This window comes from Octopus bimaculoides, chromosome 5, assembly GCF_046866305.1.
Source record: "Octopus bimaculoides isolate indiv1 chromosome 5, ASM4686630v1, whole genome shotgun sequence".
Taxonomy (NCBI): Eukaryota; Metazoa; Mollusca; class Cephalopoda; order Octopoda; family Octopodidae; genus Octopus; species Octopus bimaculoides.
Window position 1 is genome coordinate 108,476,513 of NC_142932.1, and position 26,555 is coordinate 108,503,067.

General features: G+C 32.9%; 2 protein-coding genes across 4 annotated transcripts in view; one reads left to right on the forward strand and one right to left on the reverse strand.

The window, feature by feature from the left end:
* The window catches only part of LOC106875794 (uncharacterized), a 182,325-nt gene that overhangs the window by 11,005 nt on the left and 144,765 nt on the right, over nucleotides 1-26,555 (reverse strand). The window contains exon 6 of one of the 3 annotated variants that reach the window (XM_052968196.2): nucleotides 9,030-9,409. The exons of the other annotated variants lie outside the window; for them this stretch is intronic. Coding sequence (XP_052824156.1) covers nucleotides 9,389-9,409 — 21 coding nt within the window. The 3' untranslated portion in view covers nucleotides 9,030-9,388. Of the gene's footprint in view, nucleotides 1-9,029; nucleotides 9,410-26,555 lie in introns of those variants that run through there. 3 annotated transcript variants of the gene reach the window in all.
* LOC106875795 (uncharacterized) lies at nucleotides 194-25,206 on the forward strand. Its single transcript, XM_014924064.3, has 4 exons — nucleotides 194-391; nucleotides 11,787-11,913; nucleotides 20,416-20,540; nucleotides 24,951-25,206. Exons 1-4 carry the CDS (start codon nucleotides 340-342, stop codon nucleotides 25,100-25,102), a joined length of 456 nt encoding a protein of 151 aa, XP_014779550.1. The 5' UTR covers nucleotides 194-339; the 3' UTR covers nucleotides 25,103-25,206.

Consider the following 26,555-nt stretch of genomic DNA (forward strand, 5'->3'; position numbering starts at 1 on the left):
ACAGTTAGAGACCCAAGGCAAGCTGAAGTAAAGTGAGTCAGAGATAATATTTACAAAGGGATCGCAGTTTTGTTGGAAATGTTTTATCCCTATATGAACAGGGTTGGTAAATATTTGTCCCCAAACAAAAAAAGATCACTTGTGAGAGTCACATTCCTTGTATTCAAATAAAACCCAAGTAGCATATCCGGAAAATACCTGCAGTTTGAGTATGATGTTTATTGAATGCAGTCGCAGAGTACCATTGCAATATTGGAATCAGGTGAGTAGCTTAACGAACAAGAACATCTTAAGTTGAAAAGTCAAAGATTACCACCAGAAGAATAAACTGCTATCAATATGACGGTATTAAAAGGAGTTATTTATATTTTTGCCATCTGCCTTTGCTGTGGTAAGTTCCTTTTTTTTCTACAACAATCACAATTATTATTAATAATGATAAAATGCTTGTTAATTTAGGTTTTTTCTCTCTATATATACATAGGAAGGGACCTGGCCTAGTGGTTAGGGTGTTACACTCATGATCATAAGAGCATGATTTCAATTCCTAGATTGGGCTGTGTTGTGTTCTTGATGAAAATACTTCTTTCACATTGCTCCATTCCACTCATCTGTAAATGAGTATTTTAAGGAATTTTGAAATCTCAGTTATATATCATCGTGGAAACCAGGTTAAAGTCCGGTCTTAAGAGTTCTAGGGTTCATCTTTTATCTTATCTTTTACTTGTTCCAGTCATTAGACTGCAGCCATGCTGGGGAACCACCTTGAATTTTTAGTCAAATGAATTGACCCCAGTACTTATTTTTTAAAGCCTGCTACTTATTCTTTTAGTCTCTTTTGCTGAACTGCTAAGTTATGGGGATGCAAACACACCAACACTGGTTTTCAAGCAGTGGTGGTGGAAAAAATAAAGACAGACAGACAGAGATATATATATATATATATATATATAAATATATATATGACGGGTTTCTTTCAGCTTCCATCTACCAAATCCACTCACAAGGCTTTGGTTGGCCCGAGGCTAGAATAGAAGACACTTGCCCAAGGTGCCATGTAGTGGAACTGAACCTGGAACCATGTGGTTGGGAAGTAAACTTCTTACACCCAGGCAAAGTACTGGGTTGATATAATTAACTGAAAGCCTTGAAGGTGGTACCCCAGCATGGGCACAGTCCAAAGACTGAAATCAATAGAAATGAAAGTTCTTTTTTATGTTTTTCTATGTAAGTAAACATCAATACTTTTTTTTCCCCCACAGGAAAACATTGTATTAAGTGATCACAATGAGTGTACTCAGAGATACTTATTTTCAAGGTCGAAGTTGACAATGTTTAGTATAAATATATATGTAGAGCTTTATATTTTGCATTGGTGTATAGTTATTTTATGAGAAACAGATAAGGGAAACCCTTTAAGAAAGATTAAAATGTGGTAATAAAATAGTAAGAAGTTATATTTTTGGAAGAAAATAAAACTAAAATATTTCGTATGTGTATTTGGTGTGCAAGATTCTAAATACTGTTTATAAATAAATAAAGGACTGAACCAGTGCACGTGTTTATTACCGGCATAATGCCTCTCCCAAGGTTTAATTGTAAAACTAAAATAGATATAAATATTATACGCAACTTTAAGGATATGTATAGACTTCTTCATGATCTTTTACTTGCTTCAGTTATTGGACTGCAGCCATGTTGGGGCACTGTCTTGAAAATTTAGTCAAACAAATCCACCCTGGTACTTATTTTTTAAAGCCTAGTACTTATTCTATTTAGTTTCTTTTGGTTGATGCTAAACCACAGGGATGTAAACAAGCCAACATCAGTTGTCAAACAATGGTGGGGGTGACAAACATGAACACAAACACACATATATGATGGGCTTCCTTCAGTTTCTGTGTACCAAATCCACTCACAAAGCCTGGGTGTAAGAAGTTTACTTCCCAACCACATGGTTCCAGGTTCAGTTCCACCACATGGCACCTTGGGCAAGTGTCTTCTATTATAGCCTCAGGCCAACCAAAGCCTTGTGAGTAGATTTGGTAGATGGAAGCTGAAAGAAACCCATCGTATATATATATATATATATATATATCTGTGTGTATGTGTGTGTGTGTTTGTGTCTGTGTTTCTTCCACCACTGCTTGAAAACCAGTGTTGGCTCCGGCTATAGTAGAAGATACTTGCTCAAGGTGCCACACAGTGGGACCATATAATTGGGAAGCAAACTTCTTACCACACCGCCATGCTTGCACCAAGAATTTTTCAAAAAATACTTCTATAAAAATGTACTTATTTGTTTTATGAACAGGATAAGCATAATAAGGCAAAATATATTGAATGTACTATTTGATTCTACAGTACACAATTACTTTAGGAAATAGACATGGCAAAATTATTATTACACTTATATTAATCAGGAAGTAATGGACAACAAACCAAAGTTAATTATATTTATTTGATTTTTTAATTTTTAAAATTTTTTTAGCTTGATTAAAATTTCTATTCATAAATTTTATATCTGATCTGATACATGTAAACAAATTCATTAAGAAAGTATTTTACATAAATATTTAGACTACTTTAAAGTTTGTAATAATTAAGAATCCAATTGAAAAAAGAAAATCAGTTATTGAAATAAATGATTTATCTTTGAAAACTGGCAGAAATTCCTCTGTGAAGATGGTATTGATTATATTGAATCTCCAGGCAATGATTTTTGAAACCAATAACTTTCCATGGAATTAAGATGATTATGTCATCGAAAATACATTTTATATATTACACAACTTGAAAGAATATCTTTGAAAACATTTTACATTTGATTCTCTCTCTCTCTCTCCCTCTCTCTCTCTCCCTCTCTCTCCCTCTCTCTCTCTCTCTCTCTCTCTCTCTCTATATATATATATATATATATATATATATACATATATACACACACACATATATATATTCATACAAACATATACATATACACATACATATATACATTCATTCATTCATGCATACATATACATACCTACATACATACTGTTATGTCTCAATGCTACTGCTATCTAGCACCTTTGGATGATCTCTACACAACTGCTACTCAACACTCCTACCACGGCCAGACTACCTCTATTATATGTCTTGGAAGATCCTACTTCTTCGCCTGGGGGCATCGACACAACACATACATACATACATACATACATACATAAATACATACATTCATTCATACATACATACATTCATACATACATCATCGTCATTTAACATCCGTTTTCCATGCTGGCATGAGTTGGATAGTTTGATGTAAAGCTGTCCAGACTCCAATTGTCACGTAAAAAGTACCCACTACACTATGTAAAGTGGTTGGCATTAGGAAGGGCATCCAGTTGTAGAAACCATGCCAAAACAGACAACTGGAGCCTGGTGCAGCTCACTGGTTTGCCAGCACCTGCCAAACTGTCTAACTCATGCCAACATAGAAAACAGATGATGATGATGTATACACACACATATGAGTGATCTTGATTTTAGTATCAAAATGAGTTTCTTTATTTCTGAAGTGTATAAACTGGTTTGGTTTTTAATGAATGCAAATCTTAATCTAAAGTTTATAAAAAGTATACTTCGCTATAAATGTTAGGTAGCAAGAGTAAAAGAACAGCTGATATTAAGATCATTCAGTTCTCAGGTATTAACATTTCTAAGTAAGATATAAATATATTTCAATTCTATTACAAGTAATGTTTGTAGCCACTTCAACATGGCTGTTCATTCGAATGGACTTTACTGCAATTTTTTAACCCCAAGTGGATATCTCCTCTAGCTGGGTAACGATGCACAGCTAGAGGAGATGGTGTCTTGGGGTTAAAAAATTGCAGTAAAGTCCCTTTGAATGGACAGCCATGTTGAAGTGGCTATGAACATTACTTGTTAGTACAACCACTGCGTTGATCTCTTAGAGAGATTTCAGAATTCTATTACATTTGTGCACCTAAGCATGACTTTATTTCAGTTCTAAACAAATGGTGATTCTCTAGAAGTCATCCACTATAGAATATTGCTCATGTATTTGGAGCGGAGTTGTTACAAGAAATCTCAGGTTGTGATTAAGAAAAAAAGAAAATAATAGAATTGAATAAAATAATATAATAATTCATCTCAAGCATTTTCATCAATTTACAATGCTGATAAGTTAAATAAATTGCTTTTTTCTTATTCAAACTTTAGCATGGGTTGGACGATTTGACTGAGGACTGGTGAAACCGGATTGGAGCCTGGTGTTGCCATCCGGTTTCACCAGTCCTCAGTCAAATCGTTCAACTCATGCTAGCATGGAAAGTGGACGTTAAACGATGATGATGATGAGTAGGTCTTGATGTATCTATTCATTTACTTCAATAATCTAGTTTAATAATGAAATAGAGATCTTGATTGTTGAAGTATTTATGCTTCAAAGGATCATTTGAGAATAACTAACAAAGAAACAACTAGAAAGGAAAAATCCCCAAAATAATCAAAGAAATAATCGTAGTTATTGACTTTGTTGTCCTTGAATGTATTCTGGTTCCAACTTTGTAACATTATTGATGTTGCCATTTATTATTTGTTCTAACCCTTTTAAACATCTAAAGAGAAAATGGATTTTTCATTTGACTTCTCATATTTCAAAAGAAATAAGAGAAGTCAAATTTAAAAAATCTCTTTTCTCTCTGAAGATTTAAAGGGGTTAAAACAATCATAGCATCAATCATATTTTGTCTTAGCAGAATGGCCTCAACAATTAATGGGTTTATTACTCTTTACAGGGAATTAATAATAAAAATATGTAATTACAATCATCTTTAATTTTTTTAATCGTATAAATTTATAAAAGATGTTTGGATGAAAAGTAAAATGGATAATTTATACTAGCATCCAGCATAAATAGATCCATCATTATATAATAGAATAATTACATTTCTTCATAATCATCTATTATGTTCCTTTTATTAAATGCGTAGCATTTTCAAATAAACGGCATTTTTCAGAACATACCCAACAAGAAAATATATAATTTATTCAATATGAACAACACAAATGAAGCTAATAAACTTATTTTCCAAAGAAGAAAAATCAACAAACTTAACATTCCTTGAAGGATTCATGGTTGATATACATTGTTTACACATGATTTATCTCCAAAACTAACTCCTTTCATTCCATTCAGCTCATCACCTTTTTGTGATGCATTCAATTTGTGCCCATCTCCCAAACCCAGTATTAATCACTCCAAAACATTGATTCCCCGGAATTTCCTTTCTGCACATGTTTTTCCTGCAGTCATTGATTTGCAACAGTTTAAGTGGGAAAATGATGGCATAAACTCCATTAGCCTTAGAGTGTGAAAATTACAAACACAACCCTATCTTCCAGACATAGCTCATAAAAATAATGTGACCATAACTTAAAAACTGAATGAAACTACAGATTGTTCCCTTACGAATATAATGTAGCTGAATTTCATAGCTGTCACTCAATTGGATATCTTTACACAGCTGAATGAAATGAAATTAAAACCACAGATTTTCCCTCCTACAAACCTATTTTTTATTATCAAAGAGATCTGGATATTTTTACTGAATGAAAGTTTTTTTTTTTCTTAGATACAAAATATATTTAAGAGTTTCACAAAAATACTGATTAAAGGAACTAAATCTTTAAAGGAAAATTAAAATATGTGTTATCACTCTGATTAAACAGCTACTGTATTCAAATATAAGAAACTAACAGACACTTTGCATGCACACACATATACACACAGTTTCATTGGGCCTGCTGTAATTTATTTTCCTTCAGCATGCACAGCCTTCTTGCTAGAATTTCAAATTACTTCTTTTACGCTGTTAGTAGCTCTTTGAACAAAATCTTGAAAATTTCTTGTAATAACAACTTAGTGTCATCCAATAGCATAAAGATGCAGTTAATACAGATATTGAGGAGACACACCAGCAACACTTGTCTAATTCATGAACAACACACAAGTAAAACTTTCACCAAATTATTAAAAGTTTAGAACACACAATTTCTGCTGTCTTCTATGGCAGCTACATTTCTATAACATAACCAAAACGACATCTAAAAGTATAAGTTTTCTTCAGGATAGTTTTTATTTTTTTTAAAAATCCTTTACAGGACATAAATGTGATTTGCAGTAAAGGACTATTTATGTTTCGGCTATACACACAAACATTCTAGAACCACAAAAATAGTTCTACCAAGTAAAATGCAGACTTATATTCATTCAATATGCTATCTCTTTTACTGAGAGTACAACACTTCCTGCTCTCCTGAGCTAGCAAGCTGTGTACCATGAAGATGCATCACACTTTCTCAGCAGGTCTTCAACATCCCTTCCCCCAAATCCTGTTTAAACATTTTAACCAATCCTTTTTGCCAGAACTGCAGTTCTCTGGAGTAGTTTCCTTGTCTAGGCTTTCCCTAGAGGTGTCATCTTGCAAAAGTTAACATTAAACATTAACTGTATCAATATTGTTAGTCTGGGAAAGCCTACAAAAGCTATGAACATAACTAAATCGCTCTCACTTAAGGGCACTTGCGAGAAAAAAAGGGACATTGAACAAATAAACAAATGAATACAACAATGCATGTCTTGGAATTTTTTTGTTTTTTCCCCCAAATGGAATGAAAAGCACTCAGTACAGGTTGTAGAGTACATTTATTTGTACGAAACTAGTAATTAATTCAGTGAGATCTTACACGCAATAGAAATTCACGTTGAGCAAAAACTGAGTATGATGTGGGAATCACCAGATTCTTGCAATTATAAATATATCCGAACGTGATCAATGCCAAGCCTGCCTCACTGGCTCCTGTGCCGGTGGCATGTAAAAAGCACCTACTACACTCTCGGAGTGGTTGGAGTTAGGAAGGGCATCCAGCTGTAGAAACATTGCCAGATCAGATTGGAACCTGGTGCAGTCGCTGGCTTTCCAGACCTCAGTCAAACCATCCAACCCATGCCAGCCAGCATGGAAAAATGGACGTTAAACAATAATGATGATGATGATGTCTATGTGCATGTGTGTGTATAAAATAGGTATAGGCATGGTTTGTCTTGGAGAAGTTCATTTCCCAATCACATGGTGTCAGGCTCAGTCCACTTTGTAGCATCCTGGGCAAGTGTCTGCTACTCTAGTCCCAGGCTGACCAAAGCCTTATGAGAGGATTTGGTAGATGGAACTGAAAGAAGCCCATGTGTGTTTGTGTGTGCATGTGCACATACATATATATATTATATATATGATGATGATGATGATGATGTTTGTTTCTATCCTGACATTATGACTGCTGGAAATGAATGTCATTCATTTCCAATATTCTGCAAAAACATGTCTGGCCATGGGGAAATAATATCTTGCTTGGAAACAATTAAGAGTTGGTAACAGGAAAGGCATCCAGCCATAGAAAATCTGCCTCAAACTCCATCCAATTTATGCAAGCATAGAAAAGTGGATGTTAAAACGATGATGATGATCACCATGATGGAGACGAAACCAAATTTTTACAGTTCCTTTCTGAATCTTCTTAGAATTTTCTCAAAACTTTCAGCTAACTTATGGGTCAATGATTCTATGTATATTAACTTTTTTGGAAAGTATTCTTAATTATTTGAGATTTCAGAACTAACTTACATGAGAATTTTGCTTGATATCTGTTAATCAATTCTATGCTATACTAAGATGTTAGTTTAATTTTATGAGAAGAATTTTGTTTCAAAGAGTGGAGGAAAGAGGGAAAATGAAATAACACAAGCTACATAGTCAGCTGTCTGTATACAGTTCAACATAATGTTCATCATTGTCTGATTAAGAAAGGTTTTGGATCTTTTTTAAAACGGGGGCCACATTTTTCATTAACGAAACACTTTGAAACTTGGAACACTGGTAGAATGTGTCATATAAAACATCTTTTTCTCTTAGTCTTCTTAAAAAAAAAAGAAATCCATAAGTTATTACATGTTAAAGTTGTCGTATTTCTGTAATTTCAACCAATCACTGACGTCCATTCAGCCGATATACATTAAGTGCCGACTACATAAACAAACGATTCTGAAACAATTAACCCTAACCCTAACCTTAGGGTTAGGGTTAAAGCAAATTTAAAATGAAAAAAGCAAATAAAACGAAGGTATGGAGATTAAATACGCTTTACATCGCTTAATCAGCCAAAGGAGTAAATATAAACAACTGAATACTTGTCAGTGATTGGTTAAAATTATCGAAATAGGACAATTTTTTACATGAAATAAATTCGAATACAAAAACATTTTTCTGTTCTATAACACAAAATAGATAAGTATACGAAGTTTGAAAGTCGTTCCGTACCAAAAACACTACGTAAAACATTAATGAAAAATGTGGCCCCCGTTTTAAAATAGATCCAAGGTTTTCTTTTTTAAGAGAAAGAAAGTGTTGCTAATGTTTTTCACTGGACAAAGTAACTTTTCTCTCATTTAGATGTATTATCAATTGCCTTCATTTTGTAGATGAAAGAATAGTGACATTAAAAGCACCCAAATGTCTCAGGAAATTGCAACCAACAGTATCATAATCATTATGAGTTTTCTTTTGCTTAGATGTTCTGTACAGGTATGATGTTGATTAAAAGTAAAAATATCCTATGTAGGACAGTTTGATCTGTTATCTTTGCGTAAGACTCAATGGTTCAGGGAATTAATTCACTGTAATGTGTTACTTTCAAAAATAATTTGATGCTGAATGAGGAATTCTGATATACATCTTAAGAGAAATTCTTAAAAACAGATTTTCTTTCAGAGCAGTCAGTCTGTTTCATTTTAATAAAGCAGTACTTACTGATAGTAATTTCCATTTAAATTAAATGCCAATTAAAGTTACTCTTGCAAAAGGTCAATTTATGGGCAGTTTTGATTGAAAGAACAAAAAAGAAAAAATAAATAAATTAAAAAAAGAAATTGTTAAGAATTAAAATGAAAATAAATACAACAATAAATGTAATGAATTTTTTGCTCTCTTTCTTTAGAAGAACTCTTTGCCAATACATAGTATATTTATTATGATTAATCAACATCATTTCTGTACAAGATATCTAGTCAAGAGAAAGGTCAATGATAACATGGCTTTTAGAAATGATTTCCTAAGAGGTTTCTGTTGATGAGTGTGCTTAATGCCACCATTCTCTCCTGAAGACAATTGGTAGTACAGTTAATGAGATCAAAGTTATTTTCTAATGCTAAGAACTTTAACCAATACCTCTCACTTTTGAAAAAGAAAACCATCCTTATTCAAATGATTAGGGACATCAAGCTGATCTATTTACACATAGCTTATTGTGTAGACTGTGTTACTTTATTTTACCCATCTCTCCTGACATTCTGAAAGAAAAATTAAAAAAAGTTTAATTAATTTAATACAAATACTCAATAAGTAACCTCAACAAACAGTTATTGTAGCATATTTAAGACATTTGGCAGATCATTCCATGTCCTGTTTAAAAGAAAGTGTTAAAAGCCAAGGAAGTAAAGTTTGTAATAACTAGTGAGAAGACAGTATCTGCCAACCGACTGAGCAATATTGAAGACTCTTGGCATTAGATATATGTTGATGATGGTGATGTTTAAAGAACATTAAAAAGACATAACATAAAATGCATTTTTATTCTGGGATTTGCCATTTCAATCTATTTCTTCCACCAATATATTTTCTGTTTCTTTCAAACTTTTATCAGCATTCATTAACTTATTTTATGTCCACATTTCTCCCACACTGCTACAAAACAATTTCAATGTGGAGGAGTTTAGAGATGGTATTACTATGTAGTTTTCATGTGCCTTATTTTATGGACTTACTATGTATGCATTTATATTATCTGAGCCTTGGTGCTATTTTGATAGCATTTTTCTATTTTTCCTTATCTGGTTATCAGTATTTTTTTTACTCTTGATTCTTTATCCTTGTAAAAAGAAAAAAAAAACATCTGAGAGAAAGTGACATTCTTCCAAAGCTAATTCTCATTGAAATATGAGCTGCATCAACACAACATCCACTACTCTGGAATAGAGTTTCTTCAAAGCAAAAAAATGTTTAAAGTGTTGACATAAGATATGGATTTTTATCAACTGTCTCTTGAGGAGAACAGCTTTTTTTTTAAAAAGAACACTGTAATATAATGACAAAGGAACTTATGAAAGATTCCTTTAATGGTCAGGTTCTTTAGAAACATTTAATATTTTCAAAGCAAACACTACAGTATAAAAAGGTAAGCATCTCGTGAGCCAAGTCTGTAAAGTTGGTTCTCAGTTTCAACTATTTTATTCAACTTACATTACTAATGCAACTGAAGAAGACATGAATGTTACAAGTATCTTTACCTGGAAGGAACCACAAGAAGCTTTGCTTAAGTATGAGATTCATAAGAAGCTATACTTTGAACTGGTTGTTTTCTTAGTATTAGTAAATGTTGCCTAGTTTTTGTTGATAAATGAATAAAATACCCTTTCTAGGTAGGAATAACTAGATTACATTACAAGTAATTAATTAATAAAACAATGCAATATTACGTAAATTGATCCATGCATCTGTGTGCATTCATTCATTAGAACTAAACAACTAAGGGACAATAGAAATATATATACCAGAAAAAAATGTATTCTAGCTGTAGAAATAGTGAGATTCAGATGACTTAACATTATACTTTAGTCAGATCATAATTGCTCAGTAATAATGTATAAAATAAATTTCAGCTTAATATATCCCAAAATGGAAATCCTTATAATTACAGCCAAAGATAAAACTTCATACCATGAAAATATAAATAGCTATTTTAGCTGATAATAGAGCTTGAGTGTGGAGTTGTACCAATGGTTAATATGAACAGATAATAGATAACATTCTGGCAGAATGCCTGTCTCAAACAAAGTCTGACTACCACCACAGACAATAAGATGCCAATCTAAAATAAAATAAAATACAGGGAATTCTCCTGAATTTGACCACTTCACTTGGTATTCTACAAGTACATGCTTTGAGTAACCAAAGTTTTTTTTTTTTTTTTTTGCATTGTTTGAAAAAGATAAGATGGTCACATCTAGAATATCTTTGATCACAATATCTGATGCGGGGGGGGGGGGGGGGGGGCTAAATAACAAAAGCAATTAAACACTATCCTATCTTTCTTACTAGGAGTAACTTAAGTATCATGTGAAATAATTGTCTTCTTAACTATTGAACTAAGGTAGGGTTTCTGTGTACAAGCTCCAGCTATTTTAAGTAGTATCTAATCCCTTCCTTAACACACTGTATTATTTCTATAATAGAGATCATATGACAACATCTCTCATAATAGATAGGAAGGTTATGGACAGAACATAATTAAAACACAGAAATTCAGTCTGTACCAATACAATGGATATTCTATATTTGCATTTAGAATTGAGGGTTGTTCAAGCAGTTTGATAGATTAGCTTGGCAAATGAAAACATTCCAATGTATATATGTATATATATGAGTGTGATAAAGGTACACACACACACATTCAAATGTTACAACTTATAAACAAAAGTGAAAAAGTGTACTCAATACATAGAAAAAAGAATTCAGTTTGAGAGAGAGAGAGAGAGAGAGAGAGAGAGAGAGAGAGAGAGAGAGAGAGAGAGAGAAAGAGGTTATTAGTATTTCTATAAAATTCATAAATGTTTTCATATGGTACATTAGTCAAAGCAGAAATTTAAGTCAATTTTTTTTCTTCTGCAGTTCTTATCAAAGGCCAGTGTAACACAGCTCAGATCCATCAAGCATTGACAGGTTGTCAGACAGAAAGATTAGTCCTGTCAAATACAAGCGAAATAGTCAATGACACCAATTACACCAAACTCTGCAAGTGAGTCAGAAATATTTTCAGATTTGTGTGTTTCTCTTTTCTCATTCTATTTACGCAAGGTCTACAAATTGATATGCACATAAAAATGTATATTTTCTTGCATTTTTTCATTTGAAGGAGCAATTTTGGTACAGTTACAACTGGATAAGAAGCCTTATTCTCTCATTCTATATCCACACCTTCATGCTTCTAGATGAATGTAGATTATTGCTGCTGACAACACAAATACACACTTCCACCCCACTGCTTTAATTCCAGTTTATGAAAGACTTGAAACATTCAGGTAGCTTAATTTTATGTGTAGTTGTGTAGTTAAGAAGTTTGCTTTTAGATCATGCATCTTGGTTTCAGTCCCACTAGATGGCACCTTCGGTGTCTTTTACTACTGTGGATTTGGTAGACAGAAATGGAAAAGAAACCTTTTTGTATACATATACACTCACACACACACATACATGTGTGCGTATGTGTGTTTATGCGAATTCTTTTCTAGACATCATGTGATGATTGTAAATGTACATGGCCATCATACAAGTAAGGTTTGTTGTTTTCAGTCTTCCATGGGAAAATATGTCTTGCTCTGGGAAAATATTACCTTGCTTGGAAACAGGTGAAGATTGATAACAAAATGGGTATCTCACCTTACAAAAATCTGCCTCCACAAATTCTGTTTGACCTATTATAAGCATGAAAAAGTGGATATTTAACTGAGGGTAATGATGATGATGATGTCTCTCATTTGAGGTTGCAAGATGCAACGACCAGTTGTGTGTGTCTAATATTGGTGATCACATGGGTGTCTCTCTTTACAACAAATTACCTTTTCAGGAAAACACTACTTCCCCTTCTCTGTTATGGAGAGTACAAATAAAATATACTTTCAACCATTTGTACATGTAAACTTTTAAGTATTTGAAAGTAACAATGCCACCTCACTAGCTTCTCTATTTCCACATATCCTCAGTAAGATGAAATTACCAGGGATATGAAGTACAAAGGAGCTTACTTCATTTTTTGGATAAGTGAAGTAGTTGCAATGAATGCTTCTCTGATACCAATTTTGTCATGGTAAGATATGTATGTTCAGAGCCTTAACTGGTTGTCTAATAACTTGCTGTGTTAAAAATAATCCTGGACTTAGATAACATTTTGGATCCTATGTTCATGTAAATTCTATCTTCACCACCATCCTCTTTTCCAACTGGGGCAATCAGGTATCTCCCCTAGAAGACACTTGTTTCTGTTGCTCATCAACTGGCATAAAGCCACCAAACTCAATACAAACCCTTCTCAGTTGAGGGGGGGGGGGGCTTGCCTTGCAAGTTACTTGGTGACCTCACTAGTGCTGGTGCCATATAAAAAGTACTCAGTACACTGTGTCAAGTGGTTGGTGTTAGGAAGGGTATCCAGCCATAGAAACCATGCCAAAGCAGACAAAGCTTGAGGCAGTCCTCTGGCTTGCCATCTACGAACCTCAAGATTTCGAGTTCGATTCCAGGCAGTGACCTGAATAATAATAATAATAACATCGAAAATACCTTAGGAATGAGAACCCAGGTTCGAAATTTCCGCAAGACACCTGATGAAGGCTGGAGGGTATATCAGCCAAAACGTTGTGTTAACAACAAACAAGATGAGGACAAATATCCTTCAAATGTAAATAATGTTGGTTTTATCTAATGGGAAATAGCCATCAACAGGCAAAGAACAAAAAAAAAAAAAGCAAATAGGAGTTAAGATATTTGTATTATTTCCACTGACATTATTAGCATAAAAGAAGAGAAAGAGGCCAACAGTGTGATAGGCTTCTATATCTATTCATTTTTGACTCAGTACATTTCTAATTCTTTGTAGGGGTGTAACCCCTACAAGGAAAACTTTTTTTTTTTCAAATGTAGATTATTTTTCTCTCAATTTCAAGTCTAACAAACCAGAGAAAATTGATAAAACAAGTAAACTAGTTTTATTTGATCATTCATGAAATAATCATTTGTGGAATTTTGCAATAAAACATTTTAAGATTAGTTTTGTATTCACAAGACTGAGAATAATTAAATATAAATTTAACAGAGGCCAATGTTTAAAATTCTGAAAAGCAAGCAGTTGGTAATAAAAGTAGAATGTTGGACAAAAATGGTTTACAGCATTAAGTTTTGTATCTCTATATTAGAGAGTTCAAATCTCAGTAGATTTGACTTAGTCTTTCATCTAACAAGGGCTAATAAAACAAATATCAGTGATGTTCTGCCATCAATTCTATTGCCTTTACTCCTTCTCAAACCTCATTACATGCAGAGACAAACAAACCAGTATCTTAAAATTCTGAGTAACATATTACTCCCACTCCCTAACACAACCCATCCAATTGCCTTTTCAACTCTATCCTTTCATTTTTCTCAATCCTGGCACTAATCCCTTCCTTCCTTCCTGCCATACTCCTCCATTCTTCTTTTACCTACTATCTCACAACCCTCTACCAAGGATCTCTCTTAGTTATAGGGAGCACTGTAAATCCTTAGCTTTGCAAGTTAGAAGGCAATCATCAATAATGCTGGTGACATGGAAATATATAAAAAAAAAAAAGAAAAGGGCCCAGTACACACTATAAAGTGGTTGGCATTAGGAAGAGCATAAAGCTATGGAAACCATGCCAAAGCAGACACAGTCAATTCCTCAGACCCTATCAAACCTCCAACCTATACCAGCAAGGAAACCAGACATTAAATGATAATGATGATGGACAACTGAAAATTCATACTTTTGTTGAAATTTGTGCTCCACCAACTGGATGGAACCAGTAAAAGAGTAATCTATTTTTATTCCTTCACACACACTGCACACAAATATATGGGGGTCTTTCTTTGAACTAAAGTAATGCATAAGAAAACAATGCTATCTTTGGAATTCTGCAATACCTACCAGCAGAACAGGTAAAGCAGTCCAAGAGATAACAAAGTAATACAACACGGTATCTGAAGGGGAAGCTATAATAATAAAAATGTATTCTGGATAAATATGGAGAGTGGTATTGGGGAAGCATTTTAGGTTTAGAAACAATAAGAACAGACTAAAATAAAATGAATTTATTTTAAATTAAACAGAATACAGCAAACAAGTAAATCATTATCATCAAAAATCATTTAACAATGTTCATCTTCAGCATCTGTTACTGAGATGCTTTATGTTTCATATGCTTCACATTTGGGATCTTCAACTATTGCAACATTCTAAAGCATTATTATTACTGTGCTGTGTGTTGCTGTAGACCTATTTTGGTATAAATTGTAACAGCTAAGGTTAACTTGAACTTTATCATCATGTTTGGGTGAAATAATCCCCATCAAAGAACATATGCATTATAAAGCCTTCACCAAATAAATGAACTGTCAGAATGGCATGTTAAGCAGAGATGTTCTCTTTTCTCAGAAATGTTATTAGATACAAAATTGTGCACTGTTATTTGAGTTCTAAGTATGGATATAAAGCATTTCCTGTTATGGAGGTAATTCTATATGAGCTTCATGTCACTGCTGAAAATTAAACTAATTTTCAGAAAATAGTTTATTTCTGTGCCTGGTCAAATATTTGACTAATTCAATGTTTTCTTTATTATTTGTCTGGGAAAGCTTAAGCTTCTTGCATTTTCTTAAATATCTCTACTTTTAATTCTTCAAATGTTAGAATAAGAATAACTTGGTTGAGATACAAGGATCATTTATGCGGAATTTCTTAACATTTTTTTTTGAAGCATTGAAGTGTTTAAAATTTACATCAGATTAGATGTTTAGATTAAATTTACATTACATCAGATGTTTAAAGTTTATATAGGGTCTTTTCTTATACAAAATTTAACAAGCTGCAGACAACAAGCTTCAAGTCTTTGTACAAACCTCTGCTCCAGCTACCACTATACATCAGGTATATGTCTCAGCTTTCCATATTAACACTATCTGTCTAAATTTCAGAATGATGCAATGATTTTAGTACTCACCAATGTTCCTTCTAATGTCTAAATAATCAGTATGCACAGAAATCTTATATTGTGCAATTTTTCCTACTGATAAAATTATCTGTGCAATGAATGTATGATAAATATAATTATAATGATTGCAGCATAGAAAACACAAGTTGGCCACTCAGAAACACACAAAGACAGTTAACTTCCTTAAACATTTAGTGTTTGTAATGTGGTGTCAAAATTTTTGTCATTGAAACTGTGACTTGGTCAATGACAAATTTGTGCTGCACAAATTTGTCAGTGATCAGGCTGCAGTTTTGAGTGATGAAAAATTTGACACCATATTACAAACACTAAATGTTTAAGTGAAGTTAACTGTCTTTGTGTGCTTCTGAATGGTTAACTTGAGTCTTCCACATTGCAATCATTTCAGTTTCAATGTACAATCTCAGATCAAAACACGTACCATGCAAGTACATCTCCATAAAATATAATTATTAATATCTACATTATCTTAAGCAACAAACAAAAATCCATGCATGTACATTAATTTTGTTAAGCTATGTGCACGAACATTTTGCAATGTTTGGGCACATGGCTTAACAAAATTAATGAATTTTTTGTTTGTTGCTTAAAATAATGTGGTTATTAATAATTATATTAAATGTTCATGCACATAGCTCTGAGAGAACAATGGTAGTCAGTCACTTATAGCTAATATCATTTTTGCTGTATTTCTTTCACTTCTTTCTGAGTTCAAATCCTGTTATGGCTAACTTTGCTGTTCATCTCTCAATGATTGACATAATAAATACTATTTACTTAAATGAGATCAATTCAATTGATTATGCTCTTCCATGAAAATTTGTGGCTTGTGTTAGTTTGTGTGTATATGGGTCCACAGATTGCTGAGACATTTGTATTTGGCTCAGTTTATGGTTCCAAGTTAAAAGGGGTTAAACTATACCTTTATTTTGTCACTTAAAGATATTGGGAACTGAACCATTCTCTTGAAAAAAGTGCATTGTACAGAGCAAAGATATTTTATTACTACTTGTTTCTAAAAAGGATGGTTTCTAAAAAGGCAGAATTGTTAAGCACAGTCAACAAAATGCTTAGCAGCAGTTCTTTGAAAATTCCACTAATATCTACTTACTTTGCCCTTTATCCTTTTGGGATCAGTAAAATAAGTGACAGCTGAGCAATGGCATCAGTATAACTGTTCTTATAGCAGAAAGAGTTATTACTTGTTTCTTGTTATTTTTAAATTTTAAGAGGTAAAATATATTTGTTACTACAGGAGTAAAAATATTTGATTCAGCTATGATGCTCTATGTGTGTGTGTGAGTGAAAGAGAGAGAGAGAGAGAGAGAGAGAGAGAGAGAGAGAGAAAGAAAGAAAGAGTCACAGGGTCTAGTGTGGTTATATATATGAAAGAAAGTATTTCTGGGTGATGTTATAGAGCTGGAATTGTAGATATACTGAAGGTCGTATAAATACAATGGCTATTTCAATGATCAAGACTGTTGTTTTACAATTGTTTTAGCCAGCTTCTATCCTTTGCAAGTTGAGAAAAGTGTAAAAAGTGGAAGGTTTATTGAGCTATTGTATGCTTCTTTTACTATAAATAAAGCAAACAAAAGATGAGAAGATAGGAAATCAGAGATAAGTGGAGAGGGGAAAAAAACATTTAAGTTTTAGGTAAAGGTTAAACAGACATTTCTGAGCTAAGTATAAACAGCTTTATTGTGAAGTTTTAAACTTAGAAACAAAGGAAGAAACAAAGAGAGAAAGAAAAAAAAAAATCATGCTCCCCCACCTCTCCAAAGAAAGCCTTTTACAATTGCAAAATATCCAGTCAGCTCGACTGTTTGAGAAGGAATCTGGCAGTATTGCCTTCACACTCAATACCAACACTATCCATCATGTCAAATGAGCTATGAAAGAGCCTCCATGCAGTTACTATCTATTAGAAATAGCAACCAAATCTATTCAAAAACATATCATTTCATCTTAAATAAAGGACACATTGGACATATTGAAAAAATATGGGATTACCATGGATGGAATGTCATCGACTTCATAAGTTTACTGAGTCAGAGCTGACCTTGAGGCTAAACATCACCATCATGTGATAATGAGCAAAGCAGAACCCGTATAAAGAGCAAACCAGAAGACATGTTTGTAAAATTATGAATAAGTGAAAATGAAATATAAAACAATGGATGATGTATTGAATTCCAGTATAAATTTTTAAAAGCATGCCAGAGAGAGAGAGGGGGGGGGAGAAAGAGAGGAAGAAGGGTGTGTGCGCGGGTGGGGTATGCATACATGTGCACACTTACAATACATGAGGCTAGTATTGAAAATTACAGGCACTGAAAGTGGAGGAGATTTACTGAGAATGGTGACGATCCTTGAAGGACTAGAAATGAAGGAAAAGGTTTTCAAAGAAATATGGAGCAAGATGGTTTGGAAAACAAATTTAATTTATTCCAGTTCGGAGAATTGGATAGACACAGATATGAAAATTAAATATCATTCAAACATTTGTTACTTTAAAATCTTAAACATCTCTCAAGTATTTTTGACATTTTTCCTAAAAAATGTTATCAACATGCAATCTCATTAATTTTAAATAAAATGGAGAAAAAGAGGAAAAAAAGAATGAAACAGAACAGGAATATGTCCAATGTCTCTTTCTCTCTCTCTCATTCAGTTACAAAGTTGGAAGAAATAACTGAAAACAAAAGTGAACTAAAAAATTAATGAATGAAAACAAAAGAAAATTTGTGTTTTGCTTTCCTGACTATTTTAGCTCCTGATATCTAAAAGAAATCTTGTTGCTATGTATCCATGTGTGTGAACATATTTATATCGGATTTTGTCTTTTGTAACTTATTTCATATATATTGCATGAACTGTATATATATTGTACTTCAATTTGTGAAAATTGATTTTATTTTCGCCCAAATTGTTGCTTGACCAAAATATACTGGAAATAGCTTGCTAAAAAGCAAATTTAAGAAAAAAAAAAAAGAATTTTTTTTCTCATTAATCATTAATGTAATAAGGACTTTCTATCCCCAGTATTTCAAGATACCAGAATGAAGACTCAAGCAATTAATCAAAGAGACAGACAAACTGGTCATAACAGAGGCACCAGATGTTATAGTAGCAGAATAGATTGGATAGGAGGGAGTGAGGGGATGATGGAAATTGGGCACAGAATCTAATGGCGTCACATTCTTACTAATGATTACAAAATGCAATCCTTGTATATGTAACAGTTCTAGACTCATAAAATAAGCTAGTTTTTGTGTTTTCTCATGTAAACTATTCAGTAAATCACTTAGTTACAATATAAACTTGACCATATTGAATATTATTTTGTACCAAAATGATCCATGAATTTAGATTCAGTATAATCAGCTAAAACAAAAATTAAGAAATTGCAATTGATAAAAATGATACCTTCTTGAATAAGTTGGCTTCTAAATAAATAATATGTAGTTCTTTTAAGGTTATCAATGGTATATATGCTGTCAGGTGAATTATATATAAGGTAACTGGCTCGTTAATGAAATTCATTTGCCTTACCTTCTTCACATTCCAAAGAACATGATTCTTAATAATCTCAGTTATTTCTGATTTATTCTTTTATTAGTTACAGCCAGTGGGCTTATTGCCAAGCTGGTGAACTGCTATAGTTTATTCACAAAAATATGAATATACAAAGTAATTTGTTTAAAAGATCTAACTAAACCTCATTTGAAACTTTTGATACAATAAAGAGGTGAACAAGCTAATTAGATAAAAATTAGACTATCTGTACATCCAATACAAATTTATTTGTTGCTAGTGTTTTATACTTGTTACATAGCTCAGGCAGTCTCTCCAGGTTGAGTTGCTACTTCTCTGCATAGAGGTGTTACAGTTCCGGTACTATGGACATGCAATTAGAATGTCACAGGAAAGAATTGCAAGATAAATTCTTCAAGCTGAACCAACCAGCAGGAGACCAAAGAGTAGAGCAAAAACGATATGGTTGGATAATATCCATAGTTTCAGTTGGCCATGCTTAGGAATACAGTCAGAAAGTGTAATGATGCTTGCTTCTGATAGGACTCTGTGGAGGAGGTGCCTGAGGACTCTACCCCTATGACCCTTGCAGGAATAGTGGGCAAAGAAAATAGCTGGGTGGATGGCTACTGTTTTGTTGTAGCTTTGGATAAGGCTTCTAATTTTGTGTCTAGGTTCACTTAACTGCAATACATCTTTTGAAAATGCTATCTATCAGAGAATGGTGCCCTAACTAGTAGTAGGCTCATTCCTTATCTTCCAACACTACTGAATCCATTGGCTTTTAATAGTTTCTGTGGTTTATGATATACTGCGAAGAAGACCACATGAATATTTTATGCAGACATGAATATTTTCTGCAGACAGCTGTTTTTCAATATCACTAATTTTTCATTAAAACAATTTATTAGCAGACAATAATAATAATAATGCTTTTAAAATGACTAAAACCTTTATTTCAGAGCATTTTTAAACTATATCAAGTGTGTGGAACCTAGGCTAACTGGATGCAAGAGTTCTTCCCTTCGAGGTATCACAATTGTCAAAAAGACGTACAGTAAAGAACCCTACCACTGCATGTTGAACGGTTAGTAGCACAAAATATAAAATAATTTTTCTCACTATTAACACTTTTGTATTTAAACCGATCATATCTGGCCTAAATATTCTACTTGTTTTATGTTCAAACTGGCCTGATCTGGCCTCTCACCCTACAATGTCATTTTAAAAATAAACAATCACATCATTTAAATCTTGAAGCTACAAGATTAAATTCAAAACAATGTGAATAAATTAGCATTGCATTTGACAGAGTAATCAGAATGCAAAAGGGCTTATCATTCTCTTCACAGACAAATCATAGCTATAAATACACAAAAGAATTAACAAACTGAAAAACTGATATCCTATATTTTTTAACTTCATCTTACAGGTACAGAGGTATTATAGAAAGAGCATTTTAATTGGATTATCTTTCTAGTTAGTTACATTATTATTTTGCAGAGAACTAGTAATTAAGAAATTGAACCAAATACATTAATGAAGAAAATGATTTTTTGTTTAATGACTTTGCTAATCAATTTATGGATTTCCTAATGTAATATTCTGAGAATATAGAAATAAAATAAGTTGTATAATGCAGTACAAAAGAACCCCCCCCCCCCACCAAAAGAAGAAAAAAAAAACCTATTGAAGAATGTGACTGGTAACAAAGAGACGAGTAGTTTATTACATGTCACTGCCAGCTGAGAAATGGTAGTATAGTGGAGGGAAAGAAATGTTTTAATAGAAGCTAAAAGTAGCTATTTACCCTATTTGAGGGTAAAAATATTCAAGCAATCATAAATGGTCTGACAAGTGATGAGAGAAAAAAGTATGGAATGAAGGAAAAATAGAAGAGGTATGCAGATGACATCTAGGTATGAAAGTAAAGTGCACATTGTCATTCCACTTTCTTCCTACAAATGAATCTCTTAAATGTATAAACAAAGATGCCAAAAAATGTGTGAAGCATACCTACATAGATAGAGAAAATGAAATACAAAGTTACAAAGTAATAAATAAAGGAGTTGATACATGAATATTTGCAATGTAAAATGTATGACTGGATCAAAACAACAACCAAAGGAAAGCTTGATGACTGCTCAACATGTGAAATGTTTAGATACATAGAAATCAAGAAATGAAATATGATGATACTGGGGTTATAAAACTGAATAGAGGTAAGATTAAAAAAAAAAAAAAAAAAAAGGTGCAGGCATGGCTGTGTGCTAAGAAGCTTTCTTCCCAACCATATGATTCTGGGTTCAGTCCCACAGTGTGGCACCTTGGGCAAATGTCTTCTACTATGACCTTGGGTCAACCAAAACCTTATAAGTGGATGTGGTAGATAGAAACTGAAAGAAGTGTGTGTGTGTGTGTGTGTTTGTCCTCCATCATTGCTTGATAGCCAGTATTGATCTATTTATGTCCTTGTAACTTAGTGGTTCGACAAAAGAAAATGATAGAATAAACACCAGGCTTAAAAAGAGAAAAAAGTAGTTTAGAACAGAAGTTATAAATGTAATCTATAGCAATGAATCGTTAATATTTAGAATTAATTTTAAAATTCTGTTGAGGTTGACTTTGCCTTTCATCCTTTCAGGTTCAATGAAATAAGTACCAGTCGAGAACTGGGGTCAATGTAAATGATTTTATCCTTTCTCCAAACTTGCTGGCTAAGTGCCAAAATTTGAAACCAATATTTAAAATTTATTTCACATGAAATAGAGCTTCGTGATTAGGCATTTTAGTGAGGTAAGAATTTTGGGAGCGAGCATACCGTTGCCAAAAAGGAAGTTTTCAATTTAAGGTCTAGCATACTATGAATATAATAATGAGGATATAAAAACCCAAAAGATATCTATAGAAATGAGATAAGTACTATGGCCTAGGTGGATGATGAAGATATTTAAGAGATTATATAAAGGTGTGGGCATGATAAAAATATTGGGTCATCCCATAAATAATGTGTTTTTTTTATACCTCTTTTATTTTTCAAAAGTAAGATAAAGTTTTTTTAAAATCTAAAATATACTCTCCTTCATTTTCTACAATTCTCTTCCATCTATCTGGTAGATTTGCAAGGCCCTTCTTCCAAATTTCACTTGTCTGTGATGAAAAATACTCCTCCTGTACTGTTCTGACCTCATCTACAGAATTCATATTTTTTCTGTTCAAATGATTTTTGAAGACTGTGGAATAAATGATAATCAGATGGGGCAATGTCCAGTGAATATGGTGGGTGGGGCATCGTTTCCTATTCAAATTGCTCCAGCCTTTGAAATGTCATCCTTGCTGTATGTGGCCGAGCATTATCCTGATAGAAGAATACCTTTTGTCTTGAAACCAAAGATGGTCATTTAAGTGCTGACTTAAGCCACTCAAGCTGCTCACAGTAGATCTCCTTTGTTATTGTTTGGTTTGGGTTCAAAAGTTCAAAGTAGACTAAACCTTTCTTATCTCACCAAACAGATCACAACATCCTATGTGGGTGAAGACCTTTAGTCTGCAGTGCAAGCGTTTCTCCTTCCCCTACCCACTGTCTTTGGCACTGAACATTTTTATAGAGAATCCACTTTTCGTTACCAGTCACTATTTGGGCCAAATAAGGTTCATTCATGAGATGTGACAGCAAAGAAGAGCACATATTCACTCTTTGCACATGATTAGACTTGGAAAGTTTATGAGGAACCCATTGACCCAATTTGCTGACTTTTCTGATGGCACACAGGTGTTGATGAATGGGCGAATGACCAAATCCAAGCTTTTCTACTAGTTCCTCAACAGTTACAATGGGATTTTGTTCCACTAGGGTTTGCAGGACGTCCTCATGAAGCTGTACAGATCTTCCAGAATGAGGCTTGTCTTCTAGGCTGTAGTTTCCGGCTCGGAATTTCTGGAACCACTGTTGACACTGGCTTATACTTATTGTCTGATCACCACATACTGCATTAATATTCCTTGCACTTTCCATTGCATTGTTACCTTTATTGAACTCATAAAGCAAAATATGCCGAATACGCGCCCCTGTCACTTCCATTATAGCTTTGAAAAATAACTGTTAAAATCGAACTGTACTCTTCAAAACTTGCACTAAGAATAAGTACAAAGTAAAATTACTACTTGCTTTTATAGTAGGTTGAAGCAGGTAGTTTTTCCTGCCCCCTCCAACTTTTAGTTCATGCAATTGAAAAAAAAAACTGCATTATTTATGGGATGACCCAATAGATGATATTTAGGCAAAGCAGAATTTATGTAGATGGTTAAGAATGGTAATGTAAGAATATGCAGGACAAGAAAAATTTTAAATGAAGAACTTTATAAAGAAGCACTGACTGCATGTCTTTATAATAACAAAGAGGGTTTGATTATTTCCAATGTTTTCAACATCAGAAATAATAGGGTTAGCCCTTTCGCATTTAAACTGGCCATATCTGGCCCAAATACTTTATCTGTTTTATGTTCAAACCAGCAAGATCCAACCTGTCACATACCTATCCTACATTCTAAAACTAAACCATTACATCATTGAAACTTCAAAGCTATGGGATGATACATAATTAATTCAAAATAATGTGAATAAATAACCATTACATTTGACAAAATAATTTGAATGCTAAAGGGTTACACATGAGAACTAGAAAAAAATATGTTAAGGATTAATTAACATTATTCTTAGGCTGAGGAAGGAAGGGAAATAACTTTAAAAGTTTCTGGCTTCTTAACCATCATCAGTGGAAGTAGGGCTGTAGCCATTGCTTGATTCCCCTGCAGTAACTTTCTATATAGAAACATTTGTAAAAAAAACAATGAAAGGTACTGAAAAATTAGATTAATTGATTAAAACAATTGACTTGATGTGTGGGGGTGTACACAAACATAAGCAATAAAAAAGTCTATTTTATGCATCCTTTTTCTTTAATTTCAAATTCAAACTTCAAAACCCACCAAATATTATGAAGAAATGATTATCTCCTAACTGGCTGTTAGGGGATATCATGTGCTTATTTAGATCTCTATTCTTAGCTCAAAACATACTATGAATATAAAAGCAGAGATTTAATATAATACAGTCCAAGCAAAATCCAATGATTATTTCTATAAACCCTGTGAGAAATGAAATAATACTATCTGCTGGTAGCTTTTAAACTATTACATACAGTAAGTACTTTCCTAAATTTTACTATAGATGAGTTGATAACTAAAATTGCCAATTCATAATTGGGAACCTTTATAAAAGGAATAAATGCAAACAAAAATCAAACAGACTTAAGCAAAGATAAGGAGTTAGAAATATTTTAATCTGTTTCTATATTCATGAAAAAAAAAAAAAAGACTGCAGCCACTTGGCTGAAACACATAAATAAATAAATAAATAGATAAATATATATGTATTTTCTTGACATAATGATTCTATTGTTGACCTTAGAAGAGCAATTTCTTTTTCTATTGCTAGATACTGCTGAGGTGAAGACTGAGCAGAGTGCAATAACACCAAGACAGACCTCTAGCCAACAAGTACAACAAGTGAGCATTCTAAGTCTACTGGCAGCCATAATACTGCAGTATTTAGTTGGGCTTTTGCAGACCTGCTGCATGTATGAATAAAAAAATAAGGAATAATTCTCAGTATCAGATAACAGAAGAATGTTACAGAAAAAAATTGCACAGGAAAATGTCATGTATAGAAAAGTACCAGACAAATGTAACCGACAAGAGAATACATTTAATATGTACTCACATGTAATAAAAGTGTTAATGGTTTTCAGTTCTAACTTACATATCTAGAAATTGATATTATAGAGATAAAAGGAGAAAAAAAAAAATGTTTGTGATCTCCACTTAAATGTTGAAATATTACAGTAAATCCTAGAGGAAAACTCATTATATTAAATGAAAATAATAAATAAATTGATATTTGGGAGCTTTACTTCAGTTTCATGTTTAATTAAAAGCATTGCTTTCTTTGTGTTTCTACGCTGTCTTAAATCAAAAATATTCTTCATTGATCAATTTTGCTATGAAATGTCTAACTTCACCTTCTCCATTGCTGTTAAGTTTTGTTAGAAATTATTTCATAATAGGTTTTAATTTAAAAATCTGAATTTATTGCTTGAAAGTTGTATATAAGCATGCATGGAACTTACAACATGCTAGAAGTCTCATAAGATTGGTACTTAGTTTTGATTTCAGCAAGAACTTAGATTTTAATTAAGCAGGATATAATCTCAAGAGAAATTACTTTCTCTTTGAAACTGGAACTAAAGTTTCAGCTAGATAAATTTGAGACAGGTAATATTTAGGAGCCTATGGCAAAATATGAGAAAAAAAGAATCTAATAATTTATTCACATTGCCAGTTCTTCACTAGAAATACAGAATGATATATTTTTAGAAAAAAAAAAACAAAAAAAAAACAAACAAACAAGTAATGCTCAACTTTCACTGTTTGCAGAAGTAGTTAAGAAGAATTTATTCCTTCATATTAATAGCACAAAAATATGCAGTACAATTCTAGATCTTTAAATGAATACATCTTTTTTTATGACAAAGACCAAACATCATGATTAGAAAAACAAAAAGAAAGAAAAAAAAAAAGGATAATGTGATACAGAGACACTTCAAATATCAGCTAATAACTACCAAGTAGAATGAGGAAGAGGAGACAACTGATATTTTGAGTGGAACTCATTCCTTCTGTGAAGAGCTCTGATCAAAGCATCAAACCTCTTCCTTTCTTTACAGCAAGCTAATTAAGTCACCATATGAGCTGTTTGTTTGAACTATTTCCAATGCAGACTACCAATAGTTCCCTTGGACCTTACTATTTCAATTACTGCTGGCACTCCATTGGTTATGATGATGAGTGTTCCAGTTGATCTGATCAATGGAACAGTCTGCTCATAAAATTAATGTGCAAGTGGCTGAGCACTCCACAGACATGCATACTCTTGATATAGTTCTCAGGGAGATTCAGCATGATACAGAATGTGACAAGGCTGGTCCTTTGAAATACAGCGGAGTAGACTGGAGTAATATGAAATAAAGTGTCTTGCTCAAGG